Below are 14,169 nucleotides of genomic sequence, written 5' to 3'. Positions count from 1 at the left end.
ATATACACACAAATCTAGGCACTTACTTGAATTCTTTGTCTACCAAGAACACCCGACTTTGATTCGCAAGATATCCCAACAAATACATTGGGCGGTCCAAATGATACATTGTGGTTACCTAGTATTAGGATGTTAACAACCATCCTTAGATTCTAGTTGATAACAACTTTCAAATCCGAGCAACAAAACATATATGCACAATACCTCGCCTCCAACACAGTAGTTAAGCTTCCAGGAAGAGTTGTTGTAAATGAAACAGTCACCAACCCATATACCTGTCCTAACACGCTCATCATTTTCATGGAGAACCTCAAAAGCATCCTCAACACCTTCTTCCTCAGTAGATCTTCCGCTATCAAAATGTGAGGAAACTAGGTCGCGCTGTATAACAGGATCACCATGTAAGCACTCGGACAATCCATAATCACATATAGAAATTCACAGCATAAGAGTGTTTGTTGGAAAGAATTCTCACGTTGTATTTCAAGATGTAGAATGATGTGTCACTAGCAATGGCTACCATATCACCACTGTCAGCCCAATATAGATTCTGCAGACGTTATGTGGCAACACTATGAATTAGAGAAGAAACGAACGAGGACAACTGAAAGTAATGATATTAGTTTCCACTATTCCAAATATGTCTTGAAGTAAACTTCCTACAACAAACTGAGACAAGTTAATTGGAGTACCTTTACAGTGACGTCAATACGTTGAATCAGCCTACATTCAGCCCAATCATAAAAGCAGATGAAATCACTTGAACACATAGCTAACAAGGTTCCTCCAAAGATCTTCTCAGCTGAAAAAGTAGGGCGGATACTCCTCTTTTCCTGAAAATGTATTTTCTGAATGAGCCAGATGCAAATATAGCTATCTCCGTGACAGAAATAATACGTCCAACGACAATAGAGACATGCTTTAACAGAACGGCTTAGATCAGACAGAAGGAGGTTTACGAACCTGGAAATTTTTGCTAAATAATTTAATCTTTGATGAGCTTTCTCTAACTGCACACTCCCCCTCGGACGACCAAACGAATTCCAGTCCAGAACCAAATGACCTATTTCTCCAAGCCAAAGCCGTGTAGATAATATACTCCCCGTCACCACAGACCACGACGAACCTCCCATTAGGGTTGTGCTTCAAGCTCTGAGAGTCAAAGTACCCACATATGAGAGACAGATCAACTGAGAGTAGATATATATTCTGAAGACACAGCTTAGTGATACCCACAATTTAAAGGCACTTGCCAATCATACCAGCTATGCAGATAATGTTTTGCCCAAATGAACTATATAATAAGCCAAAACATCATAAAATCATTGGACCAAGTACTGTAGTAATTAGTAACACTCACTTGTGGATAAAGATCACAGGTCCCCAACTCTTTAACACTCAATGGCAACCTCTCTCCATCAGTTACCTAAGATAGAAAACAAAAACATACCATCAGGCAAGAAAATAAACACATAGAGCATCCTATGCCACAGTATAAGAGTTGCAAATATGGCTTGTACCTCGTAATCTGCACCAATACTTTTGATGTTTGCAGTTTGAATTTCATTATGCTTAGCCCATATGATTTTTCCGGTATTGTCCATGCTAGCAACAGGAATTTCTCGTCCAAGTTTAACCATGATAGTTCCTTCATCATATCCAATTACAACCCTGTGAAACGAAAGTGTGGACAAGGTGAGGTCTCTAAAGATAAAGCTCTCAACATCGATTCTAACAAGTCTAAGAATCCTAATTTTCACAAATCCTCAAAGTTCAATGAATGGTGTTCAATATCAACTGAGACAGAACATCTACTCCTGGATAACAGTTCTGACAAGCATCGAATTTTTAAAAAGAGGAGGGAGCCAAAATCCAATAACTCACCGGCGTGAACTTTTAATATAACCAATTGCCCAAACTCTCTCGAGGCCGTAATTCAAAGTGTTCTCTAGCCTGCAAGAAAAGTTAGACATTAGGAAATTGGGATTACAAATGGAATGATAGAAGATATTGGTAATGGTAAAAAACTGAACTAGAATTAAGCCCAGGAGAAGATGGTTTAGCTAGGCATACAAGAAGCATTTACTAATAATATCTCCAACAAAAAAACTGTTAATATTATAATACCTGTATGTAGTTGCATGCCAAATGCGAACGGTGCCATCTTCAGAACCAGTGATTATAATTGGAAGTTCTGGATGGAAACATACTGCAGATACATTGTGTGTGTGCCCTTCCAGGGTCTGGACACAACTTTTTGTTTGATAGTCCCAGACCTGACTCCCGAAATATAACAAGTAAATAAACTGAAAGCACGTACTGCCCAGTAGAAATGTATCATCTAAAGAGTATTATACAGATGCAGACCTTAGCAGTGTGATCATCAGAGCCGGTAATTAAATAGGGCTTATCACCACCGGTGAAATAATCTACACAATTGACTCCTTTCTGATGGGCATCCAATGTAAAATTTGGGTCTGGGGAACCAAGATTCCAAATCTGAAGATGAACATGCATGTAAGCATAGAATGAGCAATCACTTTCAAAACCCTACGCGGGCTAAACCATACTCAAGTTCCAAGGTTAGACCATTTCAGTACCTTTATGGTACGATCAAGTGATGCACTGGCAAAAGTGTTGGTGTCTTTTGGATTAAATGTGACTTGCATCACATAGTGCGAGTGTCCCTCGAATATCTGAGTGCAAGCCCAACCCTTTTCCCAGTCCCAAAGCTTTATGAGCATATCATCAGAAGATGACAGCACATATGGAAGGGTCGGATGAACAGCCACACACCTAATGTAGTCTGAATGAGCCTCAAACACTTTAACCTTGTCCATGGTATTGTAGTTGTATACACGGATATACATATCATCAGCTCCTGCCACAACCCATTGCTTTCGCGCTATAAACTTGGCCGACCGAACTGCAAAGTCATACAGAAATCAGAATAATTAACAAACTAAACACGATTACTAAGTACATACAACAATAAAAACATTATGACTAAAGACGCAAAAAGAAAGCAAGCTGTATACCTGGTAATTCGGTCACCTCAAAGGATTTCGCCATCACCTATCAAGCAAGACACAAATTAGACGAAATTCCAATAATCATTAAAACACACTGCGAAACCTTTGGTCATTCCATTTCACAAATTGTTCCCTGTAGTACACGTGTATAAGGAAACAGATAAAGAAAATCAAAATTATTCACCCACCTGTGTCTGGTAGTTCCAAATACACAAGGTTCCAGAATACAAACTTGCAAGAATCCTGCGAGACAATGTTTTCCCCTATTCTCGTTAGTAGCATAAAATAAAGGTACAAAACTAAGTGATCGCAATCAAAGCTAGAAATTACCATGGTTCTGTAGGATGCAGATCCACAGATTTTACTCTCTCGGACCTTTGAGCTAATTTTCTCTGATGCAATAAAAACAACAAATTATCAACACAACGGGATAAAAAAAAAAAACCAGAGTGAATGTATGAAATCAAAACCTATATGGAAATCGAAACAATACCTTGATCTCGAGTCTGAGAGGCTGATTCAACCCAAAAGAAAGAAACCAGTAGTCAGTACTCAACAAAACAAATAAGAGGATAAAAACTAAACACTCTAAACAACAAATTTTACCAAAATCCTTCATAAGGAACTTTAACCAAACAAACATATACAGAACAGCACATAGCATAAACCCCAAAAAAGCTCCAGATCTTCTTAAAAAATGCAACACCCAATGATCATTATTCAATTCCACAAAACAAATGTCAAGAGATTACACTCGATTTCACGCCATCGGGATAAAAAAAAAATCGAATCAGATTAGACAAATCAAAGAAAGGCACACGATCTGAGATTCAACAGGTCTCACTCAAATTACGGTTAACCATAGAAGAAAAATGTACGAAATCGAGATCGAAATCGTAAACAGATTCACTCGAGATCTGGAAAACAAAAGCAAAAAAACAAAATAGAGGAAAGATTCGCAATACTCACCATGATTATAGATTAAGCGGAGGAAGGCTTGTGTAGCCTTCGGATCTCGTATTATCGCTTAAATCTGCAAATCGGCAGATCGAAGAACCAACGACGTTTAGCTCGCTCGGTCTGATGATGAAAATAACTTAAAATCAGAAAAAAAAAAAAAAAATTTTGCTTAAGAACGACTTAGTGAGAATTTTACGAAATTGCCACTGCATTTTGGGCCTTTTAAAAGCCCATTACTAAAAGACCTATGCCCAAAGTTATGAAATCTCTTGCTTTGCGCCCTATTTCCACTAGTCTTGGCAACTGTGTGTAATGATGTGTAGAAAAATTTATAGAATTTGCGATTTACTAACTGCGTCAACGTACTACTGAGCAGATATAGTTTCCAAAGCTCTCAGATTGTTGTTGCTACTTTTGCTTCATATGTAAAAGTATAGTAAACCTTGGGTCTTGACTCTTGAAGCAATTGCGTGAGACCCAAAAAGGTTACTCTTAAATCATCAATGAAGCTCAAAAGGTTACTACTCTAAAGTCTAAACTAAGAAAAATAAACATTTTCCATTTTTTTGCTTTTATTGACTATTGAGAGATGAGCATCCACTTTAGTAAACTCCGACTCTAGCTAGATGTACCATTGGAGACGTTTGAAATAACCATTAGTAAACCAAAGAACAGCAAATTACTAAAATTACCAATCTGAATACCCAAGACTCATCAAGTGTTCAGTAGTCAATTATTGTAAGTTAAATAATTTATATTAGTAGTGTCATAACAAATATGACCGCATAGCGCAGTGGATTAGCGCGTCTGACTTCGGATCAGAAGGTCGTGGGTTCGACTCCCACTGTGGTCGTTTTCTTTTCTTACACTTTTTTCTCTGTTATTAATTTGATCTTGCGACTTTCTTATGATTTTTTAAATTTCTTTTACAAAATTACAAACCATTTATTTTAGAAAAATATATGAAAAGGATAAATCATGATTAGAGTGATGGGAATCTATACCAAATAGGAGGAATTAGTTAATGCTGAATTTTGATCAAACAAGTATCGGACCTTCACAACAAGGGGTCTGAATTATGACATTCAAGACGGTCCATGGTATTCCAAAATCGGGTAGGTTTTGGGGGACTGTTGCTCTCTCCAGTTTGCACTTGGGTCCGTTTGTGCACCACTCCGCTACCAAGTATGGGGTTCGTGAGTAGAAGAGAGTAGCACAAATCTCTCTGTTTTCACCTTTTTTTTTTTTTTTTGTCCTCACCTTATTTGATAAAGGGTGAATTTGTGTAATAACCAAAATAAAAAAAGGTATGAAAAAAATAACAGCTAATAAAAAAAATTAGGTGAGTAACCAACCATTGGTCAATATACATATTTTTTGAATATAGGGTTCTATACATTCTAAATTTAAACATAGTGAACTATTCATTAGCCTCTCTTTCTATTTTAAGAAAAACCTAATTTTGGAGGTTTAAAAGGTTATGATGAAGCATAAAAAAATTCCTATCAATTTCTCCATTGTTTTTCAAAAAAAAATCTTCTTGTTAGTAAAAATGGTGATGGACAGAGAAGAAAGGAGAAGAAAAATTATGGAACGAGGATCAGATCGTTTGGCGTTAATCACAGGCCAAATACATAACTTTGATCCTTCATCACCGTCGTCTTCTTCCTCATCATCAGCTTCTCACAACCGCACATACAGCGAATCTAGTTTCATGCCACAAACTCAATCTGCGCATCATCTTATCCAAGAAAGCCCATCTCTTAAGTACCATTTCAAAGGTACGTACACAAATAAGCTAAAACTATATATATATATATATATATATATCTTCTCTTTCGTTTAACATTCTTCGTATGATAAAAATTTATGCATGTTGAAAAATATTAACATACCTATTAACACACTTTTGCGTGTGAAACCATCGAGACTTGAATTTGTTAATAGTTTATTATTGTCTTTGCTACGTATGAAAGCAGAGGAAGTAAAGGAAAGATCAGAAGAACCAAAACTTTCGTCGAGTGCTCTTAACAAACCCTCAAAAGGTGAACCAATTGCAAAACCAGAAGAAGCAACGAGATCAGTAAAGAGTCAGAATCAACGACCTAGGAGTTTCTTCAGCTCCAAGAAACTTAACGCTAGCATCATAAGCTCAGAAAGAACTCGGAGTTTGAGCTCTCTCGCGATAGCTGCGTTTGTGATTCTACTCCCGAGATTGAACATTATAAGCTCAGGCAGTGTCTTGACTCTGAGACCTCTTTGGCTGCTGATTCTTACAGACTGTGCTATTGTAATGTCTCATCTGACCGTGGAAGCATCTGGAGGAGGATTGGGCCATGAGATGGAAGATGAAGGAAAGAGTAAAAATGGTGAAAACTGGTCTGATGCAGAGAAGCTTCTAGAAAGAGGAGTTGTTGTGTATCAAGCTCTTCGTGGAATGTTCATAGATTGTAGTCTTTATATGGTTGTTGTTATTTGTGGAGACTCTATTCTCTAAGTTTTCTTTTTTCTGTTTTCTAAAGTTTTCCTTCATATTCACAATTTTGATATTGTCACTTTCTTTATGGAAAATAAAACTAATATTTTTTTTCAATTTCTTGGAGTATTTTTTTTTTTTCGTTTTTTCTTGCCTTATGATTTCAGCCGGGAACGTCTCAATTATTTTGTAACAAAGGTAATGATTACTGCTTTTTAGCTTTATGTATCTTTCCTTATCTTCAATGTAGTTCTACTAGAAAGTACTAATATAAAGAAGAAAATGGTATTTTTCTTAGACGTATTGAAAAGTAGGCCAAAACTTTCAAACATCTAGCTGCTCTTTCTATCTTGATATTAAAATTAAAAACACAATACGAAAGTAAGGATATCAAAATCTATGAAAAAATAGTTTCTTATGAGATAACATTTTGTAACCTTTTAACTCATAACACCAAGTAAATAAATAGGTACCTGAAAAGGGTAAGATTATCTAAAGAAGATGAGTGACAATGAGAAACCCAAAGAGAGAGGAAGTGGTGATGTCCTAATCGACCCACTCCCACCGCTTATCCTCTCCAATCACTTCATTTCCTCTTTACCATATAAATCTTAAAATCTCCAAATCCATTTTTGTTTCATATAAAGAGAGTATGGTCCACCATTTCTCATTTTTTCACCAAAACATACTTTCATAATAATAATTAGTTTCGTTGCTTTACAAAATTCATAACGATATACATTATGTCATCAAATTATCTTCTTTAAAAGTTTTATATCGGATATACACTAGAACAAATTAATTTCTGACCTCATGGTTTCTTTCCGAACACAACTCTCAAGACGTGCATCAAAACCATTAGCCACGTGTGAACGTTTCGATTTATTGTTTGGCGACAACTCTTCTACACAATGCCTAAAAGATAAATATGTAATTAAATTATTTTTAATTTCAAAAAAGCGTGACTAGTTTTATTTATTGCTTTTTTTTTTGTCATCAAGAGTGACTAGTATTTATACTCGACGTGTCTCTTCTTTTCGTAAACCACACACACAACATCTTAAATAAGAAGAATCTTTAAAAAATGTGTTACAAAATTCTTCCACCTCTTGTTGTTATTCCTTCGGGGAGCTTCCACGAAAATACTCCGGTGGCAGAAGTGACGACAGTAGCAACCGTAAAGTCAGAGGTGGAAACCACAGCTGGTCACCGTAACGGTGGCGGTGGAAAGAAGAAGTGCGTATGTTCACCGTCGAAGCATCCAAGATCGTTCAAGTGTAGGTATCATCAACATGAATATCAATGGCTTCCTTCATCTTCTTCTTCTTCTTCTTCTTCTTCTTCGACTCTCCACAAATAACACATATCATCCAATTCATCATGTAATCAATAATTATAGTTTTTATATTTTATTACTCATGGTTATTTAATTTGAGTATTTCAATCAAAGTAGAAATTGTGTTGTGGTTCTTGTTTTTTTTTTTGTATTACGATGTTGTTTAATCCCCCAAAATTCTAAAACTCGGCAGAAATATTCGTTTTAAAGTAATACGTGGTTACTCTAGTTTCTCTATAATTAATCGTTTTCGCTTCTAATCGATCACAAAAAAAGACAAAACTGTGAGACTGCACATGTATTTAAGGCATTTCCACATGGTCTAATCAAATTATTTAACGATTAATCTTATAATGACTATGAGATATTGTGTCGAGATGGATTGGTAACAAAGTTGTCACATCTCGAAACTGATAAGCGATAAGGAGGAAACATCAAATGCAACTATGACTAGATAAATGTGGGGAAGCACATAATTTCATTAGTGAACATTCATTAACACTAACATATGTGAAGGTCAATCATCATAGGCTCATAGCCCATGAATATAATTGATCTCGTCGATGATATATAGAAGAGTCAACCCATTCTGGTACATGTAAAAAGTTCCCCGCACACAAACTAATTCAAAAGACACGTTGCCTCAATGATTTGGTTTGGTTTGGTTCAAGACAAGACTCATCATCTTTAATTTTGTTTTCTTTCTATTCAAATCATTTAAAGTAGGCAAACACTATATTTTAGGATTAATTTTAAGCTATATCCTAATTTTTATTACAAATATAAATCTACATTATAAAAATTTAGTATTTGAAAATACTTTGTATCATATTTAAATAATATTTTTGTCCTTAATTATCACAAGATTACTAGTAACACTTTCAGTATTATAAAAAGTTAGGATAATACTTCAAATTTAATCTTAGTATGGTAGCATTCTTGATGAGGTGATGCCCTGGTGTATAAATTGTAGTTGCATAAGTAATAATAACGGACTTGAAAAGCATCCGGTAAGCTTGGTAAGATGTCTTCCATATACATAAAATCATAATTAATTATAAGTTATCTCAATTTTTTTTGCAATTAAAAACTAAGATGTATTTAAGATATTAGTATACCGTCTGTATTCTGCGATCTAAACCGAAGAAGTCCTCTTAAAACAGGATCTAAAGTATAAATATAATCTAATGCATAAGATCAAGCTACATAAAAGTTATTGTTAGTATCTCAATTGTCTAGTGTATTGAGGATATAGCGACATATTTCTTAAAAAGTGATTAAAAATCTCAAAAATCACTAAAAGTTTATAGCGATCAATCAACTTCAATAGTTTTATTCTATTAAATATCAATTATATTTTTAATAATGTATAAAAATATAAGGAAGAAGGAAGAAAGAAGAAGATTTACTTAAGTAAACAATTTGAGGTTGCTGATCAGAGTCCATATCATTAGCTAGTTGTTCAATGTGAACCAATTCTTTATATTTTTGTTCTTCTTTTGCTTTAAGTTGCTTAATTTTCTCCAAAAAGTCTTCATGATGCTTATTATGACTAGTCATGTTTTGTTATGGATTGATTTCCTAAAACCTGCATATACCTCATCCAGATATTCATGAAACCAAAAATTCACATCAATTACTTCAAATCATTAACTCATAGTAGGTAACCATGTTTCAAAAAAGAAAAAAACAGCATAAATTAGAACATTCGCACAACAATACTAAATAAATTAGAGCATCATATACTTAAGTAAAGCTTAAATAAATACAAATGTATTTTAGTAAATTTTTATCTTTAGAAAGAACTATACAGTAGCATACCGTAAAATTGAGTGTTCTTGTAAAAGTTGGTATATTTATAAAAATCTCCATATATTTAAAGTACAAAAAGAAATAATTTTTACAAAAAAAGCTTAGCACTAGCACAACAAACTGTTTTATTCTAAAATAAATTTATTTAAATTGGTATTGGTATTTTTTAAAAACACTTATGAATTGATTATTTTGAAAAAATAGAAATAGAAATTAAATTTTTACGATCAATGAATATCTACTAAATTCGTTAAAATTGTTCAATTTGATTTGGTTTTGGTGAAAAAAAATCTAATGAGTGGCCACCACATATAGCACTACATTTGTACTTTGTAGTATGAATGGTTTAAATGTGGTTTGGATTTGGGTTCGATTTCAAATTTTAGTAAAAAATCTAATGTGTGGTTCTTTTGTTGGATTGATGATTACGATTCGTATTCGATTTCTCATACAAAATTTGCATTCAGTTAAACAACTTTAACTGTATTATTGCGATGTACAATTCGATTTCTAATAATAAGTCGAAAATTTTATTCGGTTGGGATCAGGTCGGTTTATTACTTTATTTTAAACAACCCTTTAATCTACAAATGGGCTATAGACTGATCTGTTAAGGTTTTAAGTGGGCTTTAACTGAAAGCCCATACCTGACCATGGCGAAGCGCCGATTAAAAACGCCAACTTGCGAGTAAGAAATACAAAGAAGACGAAGAAGACGAAGAAGAAGAGTGGAATGAATTGGAACTAACGAGGAGACGAATAAGATCTGAGTGAGTTAAAAAGCTATCATGTCAAAGAATACTGAATCTTCTTCTTCACTTCCTACTCAAAGGTATAAGCTTTGTGGTACTCTCTGTGGTCTCTTTTATATTCTTCGATCAAACTCTTGCTTCGATCTCGTTTACTACAGCTTTTTCCTGCTTGGGTCATTGTAAAGTACTGAACTTTTCAGTCAACAATGAACCGAATTCATTAGTTTCTTTGCTCTGCTGACTTACAGATTTTGAGATCGATTCATTTGGTTATGTCTGTCTCAAACTCCAATCTTGATGTGTTTATGATCTCTGATCTCCATCTCTTGGTTTCAATCTCTTTGCTTTTACATGATGATCTAAGATATCTTGGATCAGTTTTCCCAGTTCTTGTTCAATAAACTAGTGATACACATTGGCTCTGTAGAGCATTCTTTACAATTTGTCAATTTCAGATTTGTAATTTTGTGTTCCATGTGACTCATCCTACCTCATATGCATGTTTTCTTTTGTAAAGTTGTTCTGTGGTCCTTTCTTTGCCCCATTGTAGTTTTGTGGCCGTGGTCAACTTATGAATAAAGTTCTTCTTTTTATTGTGTGTGTGTGGTCTTTAGTTTGATGTAGTATCAATCTCAAGAGTACATTGATTTAAATATTAACAAGCTATGATGATACTATGTTGCGGCTTTGTTTCGGTTTAATTACTTACTTGCTTTTGATCTTTTGTGTTTTTTTTTGCTTTGACAGGTTGTTAGGTAAAGTGGCATTGATTACTGGAGGAGCCACTGGGATAGGAGAGAGCATTGCTCGTCTGTTCCACAAGCACGGCGCAATAGTCTGCATTGTTGATTTGCAAGATGATCTCGGAGGTGAGGTATGTAAAAGTCTGCTTAACGGTGACTCGGGGAAGGAGACAGCTTGTTTCATCCATGGTGATGTTAGCAAAGAAGGCGACATTAGCAATGCGGTTGACTTTGCAGTCAAGCAATTCGGAACGCTTGACATACTTATCAACAATGCAGGCTTATGCGGAGCACCATGCTCTGATATCCGTACTAGTAGTTTGACTGAATTTGAGAAGATCTTTGATGTGAACGTGAAAGGAGCTTTTCTCGGGATGAAACATGCAGCTCGTGTAATGATCCCTGAGAAGAAAGGGTCTATAGTTTCCTTGTGTAGTGTAGGAGGTGTTGTGGGAGGTGTTGGTCCGCATGCTTATGTTGGTTCCAAGCACGCTGTTCTAGGCTTGACTAGGAGTGTTGCAGCCGAGCTTGGACAGCACGGGATACGTGTGAACTGTGTTTCACCTTATGCGGTTGCAACCGAACTTGCGATGGCTCATTTGCCAAAGGAAGAGAGAACGGAAGATGCATTTGTTGGTTTCAGGAACTTTGCGGCTTCAAACGCAAATCTAAAAGGGGTCGAACTGACGGTTGATGATGTAGCAAAGGCTGTTCTGTTTTTGGCGAGCGATGAAGCGCGGTACATAAGCGGAGATAATCTGATGATTGATGGAGGGTTCACTTGCACTAACCACTCTTTTAGAGTCTTCAGGTGATTGATACATTTTGCTAATGGATATTGTTGAATGGTTTACTGTCAATTTATCATGTCTCTTGGATATTTTAACTGTGGAGCTTATTGTGGACTTCTGGTTTTCATTGTTACCTTTAGAGATTTGTAGAAACATATCTTTTTGATGTGCTACAATTTCTTTTTGATAATGCTGTTTACTAAACAATGATTTTAGTGAAACCAAACATAATCTCTTGTGCTCTCTAGATCAAATGCTACAAATTTGAACCAGTCTGATCATTAGCGTATAGGAGGAATGTAATAATTTGATTATTGGTTAATTATAATATCTTACTTGCATTACAAATTACATTAAGAAATCCGATATTGGATTGGGCACATTTACAATCATATTAATCTCCACTGCCCTCCACAACGGCGCCTTGTTCTTCCGGCTCTCCCCTCTCCACAATCATATTCATCTCCAAGATCATAATGTTCATATTCTTTACCATGTAAATCTTGTTTTTGTTCCGAATAAATTACCAAATAACAATAACAAAAGATATAAAAAACAGAAAAACCAAATTATGATCTGTATAACATGTATTATTCTTCCATCTTCTATATAATATTTTGTATATCACAATAGTAATCATTTAGAATAGAAAAAAAACTCAGAGGTAACCAAAAAAACAATTTACCGCATAATTTCTTGTTGCTCTCTAAATCAAGNGTATCTTGTTGCTCTCTAAAATCAAATGCTTGTAAAACCAACATTTTTTCTTCGTCTAAGAATATAATATTTTAAATATTAGTTGACTAATCTCTATTAGCATTACAAAATTACATTAAAAAAAAAAGATCTGAAATTCTGAATACAAAAAGAATATCATAATGATGATGTCTCTTGAATTAGACAGGACTACAACTTTGACGAGATATTGTCTGATTAACTGTATTTACTTCAATCCCACATGCCACTTTTGCCTGTTTCATCAAAATAATTAAAACGCACAAAAATCATTAATCTGATAAGAATAAAATTGTATCCAATTGTCTCACATCTACAATTAATTACTGATAATCTATCTAAACTAGAAAGTCTAATTAACAATTATGAGAATTTAAAATCAGGAATTAATCATTTGCGTAAAAATCCAGAGTTCCTTACCTTTAAAGGGAAACGGAAGAACAAAACGCCAAGTTTTCCGTTAGTCTCCGTAACGGTGTCAAACTCAACGGAGCCTTTAGCCAAATCGTGAATCAAGTGAATAACGTCAGGAAACACCGTGACGCCCTCAAGCTCCGCCTCCGCGTCAAGGTAAGAAGTACCAAAAGCCGTCACGTGCCCGCCATCGGAGCTCACGTGACCTAACGTCTTCCCTCTGTAGTCAACGGCGACGTCAAGGTCCGTGAAGTCGAAAGAGTACACGTCAGCGTTGGATACCTTAAGCGTGACGAGCACCGTCATGTCGATAGACGGAACCGGACGGCGGTGAACGCGCACGTGGGAAATCTTGACACGTTCGATCTTGATGCGTGGATCGGACGGCCAGAAGATGTAGATGAGGATCGAGGCGAAAGATATGAGAAATACAGAGATGACGAAACGGCGTCGTGAGGTAGAAGAAAGATGCGATGATGATGATGAGATTAGAACGGTGTCGTTTGGATCGTGACTTGATGTTGAAGGTAAAGGTTTATAGTCCGGTAATGACGGAGTTGCTTTAGGGTCTGATCCGGCCATAGCTCATGAGAGAGGAGATGTTTTGGTTGGTACGACCATGAATATATATATTTGTGACGATGTGATGTTATTTTATTTTGTTATTAGTTAAGTGAATTATTGAAGACTTTATTAATTAATGATTTAATTTTATAAATGTTTCTAGTCTCATCTGTAGGTAGAGATTAGAAGGCTGTACCGGTTTAAATCCCTCTTACCGGTTATAAATCGAAAGGCTATACATAGACCATCTCCAATGGTAAGAAGTCTTTATGGGTTTTTTCCAATATTTAATAGTTAAATTTTGCAAATTCTGAAGTTTAGAAATTCAAGAAGGTTCTTAATTTTACTTTCTACAATGGTTAATGAAGTTCTTAAAAAAAAAAATTTTGAAAATGTAAAATGTATATAGCAAAATGTATGTACACAATTAAACAAGTTGGTTCACCAAGTATTATCTTCTTCTACTCAACATGAATAACCGACTAACACAAAAACTTGACACCACATAGACGAAAACCAACCGTATGTCCAATGAAAACCAGAACGAGGCACAA

General features: G+C 35.2%; 5 protein-coding genes and 1 non-coding gene across 11 annotated transcripts in view; 4 read left to right on the top strand and 2 right to left on the bottom strand.

Annotated features, from left to right (window-relative positions):
- The window catches only part of LOC104778159 (coatomer subunit beta'-2), a 7,413-nt gene extending 3,272 nt beyond the window's left edge, over nucleotides 1-4,141 (bottom strand). For 5 of the 6 annotated variants that reach the window (XR_766410.2, XR_766411.2, XM_010502535.2 and 2 more), the window contains exons 1-16: nucleotides 4,002-4,141; nucleotides 3,526-3,546; nucleotides 3,363-3,424; nucleotides 3,221-3,275; nucleotides 3,039-3,075; nucleotides 2,601-2,926; nucleotides 2,368-2,499; nucleotides 2,128-2,276; nucleotides 1,885-1,953; nucleotides 1,521-1,671; nucleotides 1,361-1,426; nucleotides 964-1,152; nucleotides 693-833; nucleotides 476-550; nucleotides 205-381; nucleotides 27-118 (exon numbers count right to left, since the gene is read on the bottom strand). Coding sequence is in view for 3 of the 6 variants with exons in the window: in XM_010502535.2 (XP_010500837.1) it covers nucleotides 27-118; nucleotides 205-381; nucleotides 476-550; nucleotides 693-833; nucleotides 964-1,152; nucleotides 1,361-1,426; nucleotides 1,521-1,671; nucleotides 1,885-1,953; nucleotides 2,128-2,276; nucleotides 2,368-2,499; nucleotides 2,601-2,926; nucleotides 3,039-3,075; nucleotides 3,221-3,275; nucleotides 3,363-3,424; nucleotides 3,526-3,546; nucleotides 4,002-4,004 (1,745 nt within the window). In the remaining 3 variants the exon portion in view is untranslated. The remainder of the gene's footprint in view (nucleotides 1-26; nucleotides 119-204; nucleotides 382-475; nucleotides 551-692; nucleotides 834-963; nucleotides 1,153-1,360; nucleotides 1,427-1,520; nucleotides 1,672-1,884; nucleotides 1,954-2,127; nucleotides 2,277-2,367; nucleotides 2,500-2,600; nucleotides 2,927-3,038; nucleotides 3,076-3,220; nucleotides 3,276-3,362; nucleotides 3,425-3,525; nucleotides 3,547-4,001) is intronic. The other variant, XR_766409.2, reaches the window with a different exon arrangement.
- Nucleotides 4,772-4,845, top strand: TRNAR-UCG. Its single transcript has one exon. It is a non-coding gene; the product is annotated as a tRNA-Arg (tRNA).
- LOC104778158 lies at nucleotides 5,350-6,566 on the top strand. Its single transcript, XM_010502534.2, has 2 exons — nucleotides 5,350-5,773; nucleotides 5,972-6,566. The coding sequence occupies exons 1-2, from the start codon at nucleotides 5,473-5,475 to the stop codon at nucleotides 6,487-6,489; spliced, it is 819 nt and encodes a 272-aa protein (XP_010500836.1). The 5' UTR covers nucleotides 5,350-5,472; the 3' UTR covers nucleotides 6,490-6,566.
- On the top strand, nucleotides 7,495-8,017 carry LOC104778157. Its single transcript, XM_010502533.2, has one exon. It carries the CDS (start codon nucleotides 7,553-7,555, stop codon nucleotides 7,826-7,828), a length of 276 nt encoding a protein of 91 aa, XP_010500835.1. The 5' UTR covers nucleotides 7,495-7,552; the 3' UTR covers nucleotides 7,829-8,017.
- Nucleotides 10,268-12,109, top strand: LOC104778156 (xanthoxin dehydrogenase-like). The gene is made up of 2 exons (XM_010502531.2): nucleotides 10,268-10,448; nucleotides 11,116-12,109. The coding sequence occupies exons 1-2, from the start codon at nucleotides 10,405-10,407 to the stop codon at nucleotides 11,924-11,926; spliced, it is 855 nt and encodes a 284-aa protein (XP_010500833.1). The 5' UTR covers nucleotides 10,268-10,404; the 3' UTR covers nucleotides 11,927-12,109.
- LOC104778155 lies at nucleotides 12,702-13,719 on the bottom strand. The gene is made up of 2 exons (XM_010502530.2): nucleotides 13,058-13,719; nucleotides 12,702-12,873 (listed from the first exon to the last, which is right to left on the bottom strand). Exons 1-2 carry the CDS (start codon nucleotides 13,631-13,633, stop codon nucleotides 12,799-12,801), a joined length of 651 nt encoding a protein of 216 aa, XP_010500832.1. The 5' UTR covers nucleotides 13,634-13,719; the 3' UTR covers nucleotides 12,702-12,798.

The sequence above is a fragment of the Camelina sativa genome, chromosome 3 (genome assembly GCF_000633955.1).
Source record: "Camelina sativa cultivar DH55 chromosome 3, Cs, whole genome shotgun sequence".
In the NCBI taxonomy this organism is placed as follows: domain Eukaryota; kingdom Viridiplantae; phylum Streptophyta; class Magnoliopsida; order Brassicales; family Brassicaceae; genus Camelina; species Camelina sativa.
This window is presented reverse-complemented; position numbering and strand designations above follow the sequence as displayed.